Genomic DNA, 13,849 nt, shown 5'->3' on the forward strand with positions numbered 1-13,849 from the left:
TTTTTTGAATAATTTGAGTTCTCTGTAGATCATAGTTGTCAAGCCTTTGTCAGATTTGTAATATGCAAATATCTTTTCCTATTCTGATGACTATCTGTTCGCTTTGGTTGTTATTTTCTTAGCTATACAGAAGGTTTTTAGTTTAATTAAGTCCTATTTGTTTATTTTAGTTGTTGGATTTGCTGCTGAAGTCTTCTTCAGAACATCTTTCCCCAGGCTGACATCTTCAAGAGTTTTCCCCACACTTTCTGTGAGGATTTTTATTGTTTCGTGCCTTAGATGTAAATCTTTTTTCCATCTTGATTCAATTTTTGTAAGTGGAGAAATGTGTGAGTCCAGTTTCAGTCTATTCCATGTGGATATCCAGTTCTCCCAGCACCATTTATTGAATAGCGATGCTTTTCTCCAGTGTTGGTTTGTTTGGTTTATCAAAGATGAGGTGGCTATAAGATGTTAGTTTCATCTCCTGGTTTTCTGTTTGTTTCCAAAAGTCTATCTCTATTTTTGTGCCAATATCATGCTGTTTTGATCACTATGGCCTTGTATTATAGCCTGAAGTCTGGTAGTGTGATGCCCCCAGCTTTGTTTTTATTACTAAGAATTGCCTTGGCTATATGGGGTTTTTTCTGATTTCATACAAAACAAATAACTGTTTTTTCCAAATCTTGAAAGTACGATATTGGTATTTTAATGGGGATTGCATTGAATCTGTAGATTGCTTTGGGAAGTATAGACATTTTCACAATGTTGATTCTTCCCAGCCAGGGGCATGGTATGTTCTTCCATTTGTTAATATCTTCTGCTATTTCTTTTCTTAGGGTTTCATAATTTTCTTTGTAGAGGTCCTTCACTTCACCTCTTTTGTTAGGTATAGTCCTAGGTATTTCATTTTCTTTGAAGCTACTAGGAAGGGAATTGTATCTTTGATTAACTTCTCAACTTGGCTTTTATTGGCATATGCAAAGGCTACTGATTTGTGGACATTGATTTTATACTCTGAGACATTATTATATTTCTCTATCACTTCCAGAAGTCTTGTGGTTAAGTCTTTGGGGTTCTCTAACTATAAGATCACGTCATTGGCAAGAAGTCAGAATTTGACCTCCTCTGTCCCCATTTGGATGCCCTTTGTTACCTTCTCTTGCCTGATTGTATTGGTTAGAGCTTCCAGCACAATATTGAATGGTAGTGGCGATAGAGGACAACCTTGTCTGGTTCCAGTTCTAAGTGGAAAAGCTTTCAGTTTTACTCCATTCAGTAAAATATTAGCTGTGGGTTTGTTGTAGACGGCTTTGATCAGTTTAAGAAATGTACCACCTATGCCTATACTCTTCAGTGTTCTAGAAAAGGATGCTGGATTTTGTTGAATGCTTCATCTGCATCTTTGAGAGGATCATATGGTTGTTGTTTTTGCTTCTGTTGATATGGTGAATTACTTTTATGGACTTGTGTATGTTACACCAGCCTTGCATCCCTGGGATAAAACCTATTTGATGATGAATGATTTTTTTAATGTGTAGCTGTAATCTATTGCCTAAGATTTTATTAAATATTTTTGCATCTGAATTCATTAGTGAAATGGGTCTGTAGTTTTCCTTTTTAGTTGGGTCTTTTCCTGGTTTTGGTATTAGGGTAATGTTTGTTTCATAGAATGTGTTGGGGAATATTCCTTCCTTCTCAATGTTTTGGAATAATTTCTGCAGGCTGGGTATAAGCTCTTCTTTGGAGGTTTGATAGAATTCTGGTGTGAAGCCATCTGGACCAGGGCATCTTTTTGCTGAAGATTTTTTATTGCTGCTTATACCTCAGTGCTTGATGTTGGTCTGTTCCAGAGACCTATTTCTTCCTGGCTAAGTCTAGGGAGATGGTATGATTCCAGGTATCAATCCATTTCCTCCACATTGTTAAATTGCTGGGCATAGAATTTTTGTAGTATTAAGAGATTATCTCTTATATCTCTGTGATATCTGTTGTTATTTCTCCTTTATCATTTCTGATTGAGGTTATTAGAGATTTTACTTTTCTATTTCTAATTATATGGCCAAAGGTTTATTGATTTTATTTATTTTTTCAAAGAATCAACTTTTTGTTTTCATTAATTTTCTGAATAATTCTTTTGTTTTCAATTTCATTGATCTCTGATTTAATTTTGGTTATTTCTTTTATTTTGCTAAGTTTGTGATTGGATTGTTCTTTTTCTGTTTTCTTAAGATGATTCATCAGTTTGTGGATGTGCTTTCTTTCTGTTTTTTGGGTGTAGGCATTTAATACAGTAAATTCCCCTCTTAAGACTGCTTTTGCAGTATCCCTCAGGTTTTGGTAACTTATAGCATTGTAATGTTTGAGGAATTTAACAATTTCCTTCTTTATTTCTTCCTTGGCCCAGCTGTCATGCAGTATAAGATTGTTTAATTTCTATGCCTTTGTGTGTGGATGTAGGCTGATAATATCCACAGTATAGTTTTGATACTGTTACTATTTTGAATACTGAAAGTTTTCCTCTATAGGGAGCAATTTGCTTGTTTTTTATTTACTTACACTGGAGTTGAATGAAGTTTTAAGAATTAATTTCTAAACATCTTTCAAACATGGGTACCAATTGCAGAATAGAATATAGAATATGAGCTATAAACTTGGGTGATGAGGCAATAGTCTTGAATTATGTGAGCATGCATTCACATGTAAACATACGGTATATAGTGATGTTGAATCTTTTCTGTCCAAAGGATTTTACCAGTTTCTGATATAAGTGTTATTTCTAATTTTCTGTTTTGTTTAGGTTTTATTTCATTCAAATAAGAATTACTTAAGGAGAGTCTCACATGAAACAGATACTGACTTTGTCATTGACCAATGGTTTTTTTCTTTGACTTCAGGAAAAAAACAATTAGCCCAGGTATTATGATTCATGCCTATAATCCTAGCACTTTCAGAGGCTGAGGCAGGAGGATCGCTTGAGGCCTGGAGTTCAAGACCAGCTTGGGTACTATATTGGGACTCTGTCTCTACAAAAAAATTTTTTTAAATGAGCCAGGTGTAGTGGTGTGCACCTGTAGCCCTAGCTGCTTGGAAGGCTGAGGTGAGAGGATTGTTTGAGCCTAGGAGTTTGAAGTTAAAGTGAGCTATCATTGCATCAGTGCATTGTATCCCAGTCAACAGAGCAAGACCCTGTCTCCAAGTAAACAAATAAGAAAAGCCAATTAAAAGTTACCTCTTTTTCCTAGATATAAAATGTACCTTGTAGTGTAGATTGTCTTTTTTTTTGAGACAGAGTCTCACTTTGTTGCCCTCAGTAGAGTACTGTGGCGTCACAGCTCACAGCAACCTCAAACTCTTGGGCTTAAGCTATTCTCTTGCCTCAGCTGGGACTATAGGCGCCCGCCACAATGTCCGGCTGTTTTTTGATGCAGTTGTCCTTGTTGTTTAGCTGGCCAGGGTCAGGTTTGAACCCACCACCCTCCATGTATGTGGCTGGTGCTATAACCACTGTGCTACAGGTGCCGAGCCAATACAGATCGTCTTTAATGTGAAAGCTTTTCTCTTCATTCCAAGTTAACAATGTTGACCACCAAAGCAGGGACCAGTGCCCCAACTGGTGTTTTGTTTGACGGTTTATGTCTAGCACCTAATTGTAATACCTGGCATGGACACAGCAGACACACACATCATTTTTGAAGGAATTAATGGTTATTGTTTAATATTGTCAAGTTAGAATTAAGTTGTAAATAAAAAGTGCTTTAAATTTAAATTTGGATAAGAAAACTAGCATCTGTGATTTTTATATGTACCTTAATCTAGACATGCATAATTATAGTGACACTTGGTAGTATAACATTTTCTAACATTTTGTATGGAAATTTGATTTGGGCTGTACGTGATTTATTTTCTGAATCTGCTTTTTTTCTTTGTTTTTGTTGTTGTTAAGGGCAAAGAAGGTATCTAAACTAGGTAGGATACTAGATGTTCTTAAAGAGACCTGTTCATGTTTCATCTAAACTAGGTAGGATACTAAATCTTCTTAAAGAATCCTCTTTATGTTTCATAGTATAGACATGGGATTATTCACAGTTATGTTACTTGAATACAAGGATAAAATGAATACTGCAAAATATATTTTTAATTATAACAGAAACTGAACTATATTTTTGTTGCATGGTTTGACATTTATTAAGAACAGAAGTACAGAGATAGATTTCCAGCCCTTGAGAAGAATGTATACATCTTTGTCCAGTAGTCTGCCTATTAAGGTTTCCTGACTCCTAACTCAGTTTAAACAGAAAAGATGGAACAATTTTCTAATAAATTTAAGCAATGTTTTGGTCTCTTGTTTTACCCACTTTGTTTCCATTGGAATATGGGCTTCTAAAGACCACATGAGCTATAGGATTTTAGCAGCATTTGCATGTAAACAGTATTTAATTGATTAAATAATGCTGTAGCAATTTTTTTTGTACTTTAATTTGCTTAGCAACCTATTTCTTAAATAGTTCAAATTAAATGTAGGCAGACTTAAAATTGCTGAGTCTTTGTTAGTAGGGTCTAAATTAATGGGGTTTTCTTAGACTCTTCCCCTTTGAGGTCTTAACTGTGGCTAGTGGTATACTTTTGCATTTGTTTTCTAAAATAAAGTGTTGAGTTCTTGAACTTCTTTTCTTTGGCAGTACAGGAATTTTCTTGTATGGTAGCTTTCATTTTACTGATGAGTTAATTTCTATAATTGCATGCTTTAAAACCCTGATTCTAAAAATATTACTGGAAAGTGAGGAATTACTAGTAGTAGTTAAAAGAAGTTTTAATTAAAATTAAGGCTAGGGCTCTTTGGCCCTCCTGATTGTCAGACAGCCACTGCTTCTTGTGCAGCTCTGGCTGCATCCCCGAGGCACCATGGTGACAGTGAAGTCGGAATAAAAGGCTTGGTCGTATTGGGTGCCTGGTCACCAGGGCTGGTTTCAGCTGTTGTTGTCAGCAATGACCCTTTCATTGACCTCAGCTAAATGGTCTACATGTTTCAGTATGATTCCACCATGACAAATTCCATGGCACAGTCAAGGCTGAGAACAGGAAGCTTGTCATCAATGGAAATCCCATTACCATCTTCCAGGAGCAAGATCCCACCAAAATCAAATGGGGTGAGGCAGGTGCTGAGTATGTTGTGGGGTCCACTGGCATCTTCACCACCATGGAGAAGGCTGGGGCTCACCTACAGGGGGGTGCCAAAAGGGTCATCATCTTTGTCCCTTCTGCTGATGCCCCCATGTTTGTGATGGGTATGAATCACGAGAAGTACGAAAACAGCCTCAGCATTGTCATCAGTGCCTCCTGCAGCACCACTTGCTTACCTCCCTTGGCCAAGGTCATCCATGACAACTTTAGTATTGTGGAGGGACTCATGACCACAGTCCATGCTGTTTCTGCCACCCAGGAGACTGTGGATGGCCCCTTTGGGAAGATGTGGTGTGATGGCCACAGGGCTGTCCGTAACATCGTCCCTGCCTACACTGATGCAGCCAAGGCTGTGGGCAAGGTCATCCCTGAGCTGAATGGTAAGCCCACTGGCATGGTCTTCCGTGTCCCCACTGCCAACTTGTGGGGCAGGGACTTCACCCGCCCTCTGTAGAAGGCTGCTGAATATGATGATATCAGGAAGGTGGGTGAAGCAGGCATCAGAGGGCCCCTCAAGGGCATCCTGGGCTACACCAGGCACCAGGTTGTCTCTTCCAACTTCAGCAGTGACACCCAGTCTTCTACCTTTGATGCTGGGGCTGGCATTGCCCTTGAGGACCACTTTGTCAAACTCATTGCCTGGTATGATAATGAACTTGGCTACAGCAACAGATTGGTGGACCTTATGGCCCACATGGCCTCCAAGGAGTAAGAACCCCTGGACCACCAGCCTCAGCCAGAGCACGAGAGGAAGAGAAAGGCCCCTCAGCTGCTGGGCTGCCCCTGCCTACTCAGTCCCCCAGCTCAGTGAGAATCTCCCTTCAACATAGTTCCTACACCAGACCCCTGAAGAACAGGAGGGGCCTAGGGAGCCCCACCTTGTCATGTAACATCAATAAAGTTCCCTGTATTCAGCCAAAAAAAAAATTAAGGCTATGCTATTTATTTCTCCTTTTTGTGGTGTTTGTAATAAAATTATGCTATACTTAAACAGAAGATTTTAAAACTTCTTTTACATCTTTAATGCATTAGATTTTTGCATTTATAACAGTTTCTTCCTATTTAGTCATAAAGCTTAAAGTTTAAACTGGTGAGGTAAGTGGTCATTTGATTGGAAATTTGGGCAGAGGAGAAAAGTTCTATCTTCATATTCAGAATTTGTGGCAATAGAATATCATTTGAAACTTTGACAATTGAGGTAAGAGTGTTGAACTATGTAGGAGCAAAACAAACGGAAGTGCTTGCCTGCAGCACAGACAGTCGATCCCGAGCCAAGCCAACCCTCACAGTTTGTTTCTGTGGTGTCTGAGTCGGTCTCTCCAAGGGATGTCATTGACTCATAGTCCTAGGGTAGAGTTTTGGAACTTAGGAGTGGGGAGCAGTAGCTTTGGGCTACAGGTTCTGTGAAGAGCTTGGTGCTCAGTGAAACTCCCAAGGAACATGCCTAATCTCTGAATCTCTGAATGCTCCATCCTCCTGGAGAAGTTTTTTCCCTAACCCTAGAAGTTTTCCTGAGTGTTGTAGCATGTTGATAATTGATCTGGAGCTGGGTAGGAGTCTTCCTCTCTTACTGCAGAGTCTAGATACTGTCTGTAGATAGACATCCAACATGGAGGGGGACTTGGCTGAAAACTATCATTTCCTCCCTTGTACCCGTGCAGTGACAAGTGCTGGAATTTCACACAAGCTTTTCCTTCTTTGATTTGTTCAAAGAGGACACTCTGATTAAGGTCAAGGTTAAGTGTTTGCATATGTGAGACCCAGTAAGTTTTGTTTTAAATACATTTCAGTCTGTTCTAATGTAACAAAGTTTTTCTTTCAGTCTCAATGTTCTACAGCCGTCACTCAGACATTAATTCCTGTCAGAGGCAAAGGATATCCTCCTACATCTTTTGCGGAGTGCTTGAAACCATCCCACTTCCCTTTTCTTTTACCTTAAGAACTGATTACTGACACTTGGGAATTATAATCAGATTGCATCAATCTTTATGGAAAGGTTACCAATTATTGCACTGCAAAATAGGCATTTCCCTGTAATAGTAAGTGTTTCTCTTGGTGTGTCTCTCTCAGTTCAGTGCTTTGAAATACCTCTCAGGTGAATGAATGCTTTTTGTCATGCCCTGATCTAATACATTTAAAAGACTTTATTCATGGCTTTCTTGCCTTCAATTTTGTAGGTTAGGTAGTGGGTAGAAGGGGATAATTTGACATGAAATCTTTATACCATCTTGTATTTGTGTGGATGTCTTTTGGTAGAAGAAGGATGGCTTATGACCATTACATATACTGTGATACAAGCTCAAAAATGAATATGTGCCCTGAAGAATTGAAAGCAGCGAAGGTTTGTGTGGTTGGGTTCCACACTCATCAGTGTGCTGTGCCCTTGTGTGCACTGCCTCGCCTTGTTCTAATAGTTGTTCTATGAGAATAGGTGTAATTGCCCCAGTTATAGAGACTAGAAGATCTCAGTGAAATTGTGAAAATTTTCCTTGCGCATGTAGCTAGTAGATTTAAAACCAATGACACTACACAAAACCCCTAAAAAAAATCTGGGACTTGAATCCTTATCTCTGGCTCCAAAATCGGTGCTGTCTTTGACAGAGAAAAGGTGTTGCTAGAAAGTTAGAAAGTTGTTAGCATGTTTCCATTGTTGTAGATAGTGGAAATGTTGAATAGACTGAAGATAAAGCTGCTTTATCACCACTACCACCATCATTCTCATTATCCTCTTTATTTCCAGTATTCTTCAATAGTGACTGAAGTAGGTATCTGCCAGTGTGTCTAGCTCATTGTGTTCAATACAGCATAGGTTTGTTTAATTTAGCAGAGCTCAAGATGAAAAGGTTCATGGTTGCCAAGTACAAACAGACCTTCTGTGGGATGTTAATTTGGTTATAGGAGAAAATGCTTGTTTTTCCTTGCTCTGTGCTAATAACGAAGCTGGCACATTTTTTCATGAGTAAAAAGGACTGTAACTTGTTTAAATCAGTGCAATCAAAGAGAAGTGAGCAGTTCTGATAAACATTTTTCTTTGTCTAGACTTTGGTTAATTCCATTCCATACCTGCTGGCTAATTGCGAATTACGTGCTCTTTTGTTCTTTTCTGTTTTTATTATGGATTTGGTTTTATGGTTGGCTGCTGTAAAGATTTATTGGTAGGAAGGAAAATAAATTATTTCCTTGTTTGAACAGATTGTGTGTTTTTACGACAGTTTGTCCTATAGCAAGCAGAGTAATTCAGCTGGGCCCCTGCACCAGAGGTGTTACTATATGACTTTGTGCAGCCATTTTAAAAAATGAGAGCTTTATTAAGATATAATTCACATGCCATAAAGTTTACCGTTTTAAAATGTACAGTGTACAATTCAATGATATTTACTATTCTCACACAATTGTACACTGATCCCTAGGGTCTAATTCTTCTACATTTTTTTGTTGTTGTTCTCACCTTGGCTTTTATTTTCTTTCTACATATCACTTAACTTTTTGAAATGATTATTAATGTTTAGGAATACAAGAAAACATAAGACATGCAAGAATATGCAACCACTGTCTAACTTAGGCAATAAAATTTCAGCAGTAGAAATGAAGTCTTTGGCCACATCACCTTTTCCTCTGTCCTCTTTAGGAGTAACTACTCTTCTAAAGTCTGTATTTATCACACAGTCCTCTGTACCATAACTACATATATATCTGTAAAGAGTAAGTATATACAAACTATAAGCAAAACACATTTTTTTTGCAATTTTTTTTATTCAACATTGTGTTATTTATCTGTGTTGATAGGGATTTTGAGTTTCCTTGTTTTCTCCCTAAGATAGTATATCAAAATCACCCCTTCTCCAAATAAATTTAGTTTTTCTCCAATATCTTGCAGGTGCAATAGTGCTATTCTAAATATTCTCGTATATAGTTTTACTTATGTATGTGTGATTTTGCATATACATCTTCACATTTACTAGATCTTATCAAATTGATTTATTTCCAAAGTGGCTGTGCTAATTTATCACTGTCTTTTTCTGCATCCTCCATAGCATTTGATTTACAGCCGCTTTCAGTTTTGCCATTTTGAGGCTATACAATGGTCTCCTATTGTGGTTTCCATGTCAGAGCACTTTGATCCTCCTAAAGAAGCCCTGTACCTGTTAGCAGTCATTTGCTGCCCTTCCCTCTCTCTGGACTCCAGCAGCCACTAATCTGTTGTCTGCCTCTGGATTTACTATATATACTGTAAAAATAGGACATACTGTATAAATAGGATCATATCACATGTGGCCTTTTGTGCCAGCTTCTTTTACTTAGCATGGTTTGAGGTTCATCTGTGTTGTAGCATGTATCAAAACTTTGTTCCTTTCTGTTGCAGAATACTATTCTGTATGGATATGCCACATTTTGTTTGTTTATTCACTGTGGTCATTTGAATGGTTTCCGGTTTTTGGCAGTTAGGAATCATGCTGCTGTGAACATTTGTGTATAAGTTGTTTTGTTGTCGCTGTTGTTTTGCTCTTGAGATAGTCTTGCTCTGTCACCTGGGTAGCTCACAGCACCCTCAAACTCCTGGGCTCAAGCAATCCTCTTGTCTCAGCTACCCAAGTAGCTGGGACTACAGGTGTATGCCATGATGTCTGGCTAATTGTTCTATTTTTAGTAGAAATAGAGTCTCAGTCTTTTCTCAGGCTGGTCTCTTGAGCTCAAGTGATCTTCCCATCTTGGCCTCCAAGAGTGCTACGATTATAGACATGAGCCACTGTGCTCCACTTCTATATAAGTTTTTAAGTTGATGTATATTTTCATTTCTTTTGAGTATGTACCCAAAAATGGAATTGCCAGGCTGGTAAATCTGTGTTTAACTTTTTGAGGAATTGCCATACTGTTTTCCAAAGTGGCTACACCTTTTACAGTCTCATCAGCAGTGCTGGAGGGTTCCAGTTTTCTCCAGATTCTTTTTATTTTTTTATTTTTTTTATTTTTAACTATTATTTAAGTTTTTTCTGTTTTCTTCTATTACAAATAATGCAGCTGCAAGTATCTTTACACATAGGTTTTATTTTTCTTCTTCAAAAGTTTTTTATTTATTTATTTTTAATTAAATGATAGCTGTGTAATTTTCTCCATATTCTTGTCAGCACTTTTCCATGTTTGTTTCTTTCTCACAGTAGCTATCCTAATGGTTATGAATAGATCTCTTGTGGGTTTGATTTGCGTTTCCATGATGACTAAAGATACTGAATATCTTTTCAGATGCTTATTGGTTATTACATCTCTTCTTTAGAGATACATATTCAGCTTTTGTGCCCATTTTAAAAATTGACTTGTCTTTTTATTGTAGAGTTATAACAGTTCTTTATATATTCTAGATACACACCCTTATCATTTATGGATATGATACATAAATTGTAAAATGTTTTTCCCATTCCTTGGATTGTCTTTTCATTTTCTTGATGTTTTTTGAAGCAAATAGTTTTTAATTTTGATGGAGTCTAATTTACCAATTTGTTTTGGTCAGTTGTATAGTTTCTTTCTGTTTGAAACTTTGTAAAAGTTAAAAACTCATACCTTATTTCTAGATGTCTCCCATTTTAAAATTTGTACAAAATTAAGTGGTCACTTGGTTAATTATACAGTGGGTTAGTGGTGTTAACAGTGTTTGAGTTCTCAGGATTCTCAGCCTAATTTAAGGTGAGAAGACTAAATTTCCTAACCTGACACCCAATGTGCTTTTTTTTTAAATCAGAAAGATATCTTTCAACATTCAGCACACCTCAGCATCATCAGTCTTTGAACATTTATAAGTGTCTAATATTATACGTGCTAATCATTTGGCAGGGCTTGTGCATCTAGAGGTGAGTAGAATGCAGTCATGTCCTTAAGGAGTAAGAGTTCACATGCCATGCTAGAGGCTTCCACAGAGGACAGTGGAAGTGCGTGTACACAGAAGGGCGAGGGGGTACTGTCCTGTCTGGGTGAGAACGCCCCTTCTATGATCAGAGATGGGTGGGTGATCAGAACTTTTTGCTGTGTTATGCAGCTCCTCATCTAGTCACTTGTTGCTATGCATGCCACGTCCACTGGCACCGACTGCTCGTGGCGGCTGAGAGTAGGATTGTTGATGTAATGAAATGTGCACATAGTGTGATGACTCTGATGCATAGAAGCAAGCCTAAGGAAAACCATTTTAATTTCTTGAGGTCTTCAAAGCTTTTCGGAAAGAAAAACATCCTGTTTACCAATCAGTTCAGCATGGTGTATGCACATGTGTGTGTCTAAGCCTAAACCCAAGTTCTGTAGAGTCAGAGCGTAAAATGTGAAACAAGGAGTAACAGTTACTTGGCTGAAGGGGAAGTTTGTAGAGAGTTGGATGCATCTTGTTAAGAAATTTAGATTTGTCCTTAGTGATAGCCACTGAAGAGTCCTGCAGAGGAGGAATGAGGTGGTCATCCAGTTACTGTCTGGTGGACACTGTGAGAGGCAGCACTGGGGACATGTGACCCACTGGGCTGTTGCATTAATCCAGGGGAGAGTTGTTAGGGCCTGAACTAGGGCACTGGTGGTAGAGTTGGAAAAGTCAGAGGCTGGGAATGTTGAGGAGGTATTGGTTGGGACTCCTGGCTATAAGTTAACAGAAAGTAACTCAAATTATCTTCAGTCAAAAGGGGAGTTAAATTGGGAGATTCCTGGAGAAGGTTATGAAAGGAATACAATGCTGCAGTAACCAGGACAACTTTCGGGATCTCAAGGATTAGAAGTAACACTCCTTATCATGGGGCAGGGGCCATCCTTACATGCTCCAAACCAGAGGAGGGAACAGGCTTCTCCCCAGGTTTGGTTTTCAAAATGCTAAGGACACCCTTCTTTTCTTTCCTCCTTCCTCCCTCCCTTTTCCTTTCCTTTCTTATTTGTGTTTCCTTTATTTGTTGAGATAGGGTCTCACTCTACTGCCTAGGCTTTGGTGCATGGTGCAGCTGGGCTCAATCAGTCCTTCTGCCTCAGACCCAGAGTAGCTGGTACTAGACACACACACCACCACACCACCTATGTCTGTGTTGCCCAGGCTGGTCACAAACTCCTGACCTCAAGCAGCCTTCCTATCTTGAACTCCCAAAGTGGTGGGATTACAAGTGTGAGTCGCCACATCCAGCCCTAGGAGCCTTGGGTTTTGTGCCTGCTGGCCAGACTTTGGGGTCTTTTTTTGGAAGCTTTCTACCACCATCAAATCAAGAGTTCTTGGAAGAAGTGGGGAAGGGTCGTTCTGGCAGAACCATCTGTGCATGTCTGCTGTAAATACAGGCTGGACCCCAAGATGGAGAAGATCTAAGGACAAAGAGAAAGCTTAGGAAAGCCTTTCACATTTGTGGCTTTGGTAACCTGAAACAGCACTGTTTCTGTCAAAGAACAGAGTTCACGGGTGAGCAGGCTTGAGTGTAGCTGGTAAACTGAGTTCAGTTTTAGATCAGCTTGGTCAGGGACATAGGGCTGCTCATAGTTTGTATGTGACGTATTTTTTGTGATTATTTGATTGACCTGACATTCTTCACGACTAGAAGCCCTCAGAGGACAGGAACTGCTTTCTTCGCTGTGACTCTCCAGATCCTATTCATACTGGATGTGGAGGGGCACGTATTAGATGTTCAGTCAGTGTCTGTGAATGCATGGATGCAGGTGACTGTGTGCAGCAGGTAGTTGGATCGATTGGGCCTCAGTGAAGACAGGAATTGATCAGTGTAAACCTAGAGGGTTGACAGACCTTGAGAGTTATTCTCGTTGTCACAGGAACATTATATAAACCTGTGATTCTCATGTCTAGGTAATGAACTTGCATCTTTTCTTTTCTTTTTTTTTTTTTTTGACCTTTTTAATATTCAATGCCAGTAATTTATCTGCTGGCAATCCTGCCAGTGATTAAAAAAATTTTTTTTGTGGCTGATTAGAATTAGACTTGTGTCAGATAGGGAAATTAAGGTGATAATGACAGAGAAATTCTATTTCCTTATAAGAATAACTGACTCATAGTATGAAACCTTGGATATGATTTCAGATCACTCCTGTAAACTCTCACAAGAGATGTTTATAAAACACTTGGAACAATACAGATTGTACTCAGAAAATGTGCTTTGATCAACCCTGGAGATACAAAGCAGGAAACTTAATAAATCAAGTCCTATTTGTGAATGGAAAGGACTGGATGTTCACCTTAAAAGTAAGAATTCAGTTCATGTCAAGACTTAAATTTTGTATTCTGAATAGCGATACTAATTTAGTTTCATCTTTTATATAAAAATAAAATGAATTGCAGATTTCAGTTCTTGGCATCTTGAAATCTGACTCCTGATTCCAGTTTCTTAATAATCTTTGGAATACTGGTCTAGAAATGGAATTTGACTTTGGTTTTTTTCACCCTTTAATTTTGAGGTGACTATGCTGCTAACTCCTGCCTTTCCTCTATTTTCAGGAAAACCAAACCATTGGTAGCTTGGATATGCTGTAATGTTTATTATTTAAATACTAGAAAACCGACTCAGCCCCCATAGCACAGTGGTTACAGTGCCAGCCACATACATTGAGGCTGCTGGGTTTGAACCTGGCCCGGGCCAGCTAAACAACGATGACAACTGCAACCAAAAAAACACCCAGGCTTTGTGGCGGGTGCCTATAGTCCCAGCTACTTGGGAGGCTGAGGCAAGAGAAT

At 38.7% G+C, this 13,849-nt stretch overlaps 1 protein-coding gene and 1 pseudogene across 3 annotated transcripts in view; both read left to right on the forward strand.

Moving 5' to 3' along the window:
- The window catches only part of MKL2 (MKL1/myocardin like 2), a 214,557-nt gene that overhangs the window by 7,692 nt on the left and 193,016 nt on the right, over positions 1-13,849 (forward strand). For 2 of the 3 annotated variants that reach the window (XM_023508554.1, XM_023508553.1), the window contains one exon: positions 13,199-13,360. The exons of the other annotated variant lie outside the window; for it this stretch is intronic. In XM_023508554.1, coding sequence (XP_023364322.1) covers positions 13,268-13,360 — 93 coding nt within the window. In that variant the 5' untranslated portion in view covers positions 13,199-13,267. The remainder of the gene's footprint in view (positions 1-13,198; positions 13,361-13,849) is intronic. 3 annotated transcript variants of the gene reach the window in all.
- On the forward strand, positions 4,309-5,617 carry LOC105888291 (annotated as a pseudogene).

This window comes from Otolemur garnettii, unplaced genomic scaffold (assembly GCF_000181295.1).
Source record: "Otolemur garnettii isolate 467f Iridium unplaced genomic scaffold, OtoGar3 scaffold00257, whole genome shotgun sequence".
Classification (NCBI taxonomy): domain Eukaryota; kingdom Metazoa; phylum Chordata; class Mammalia; order Primates; family Galagidae; genus Otolemur; species Otolemur garnettii.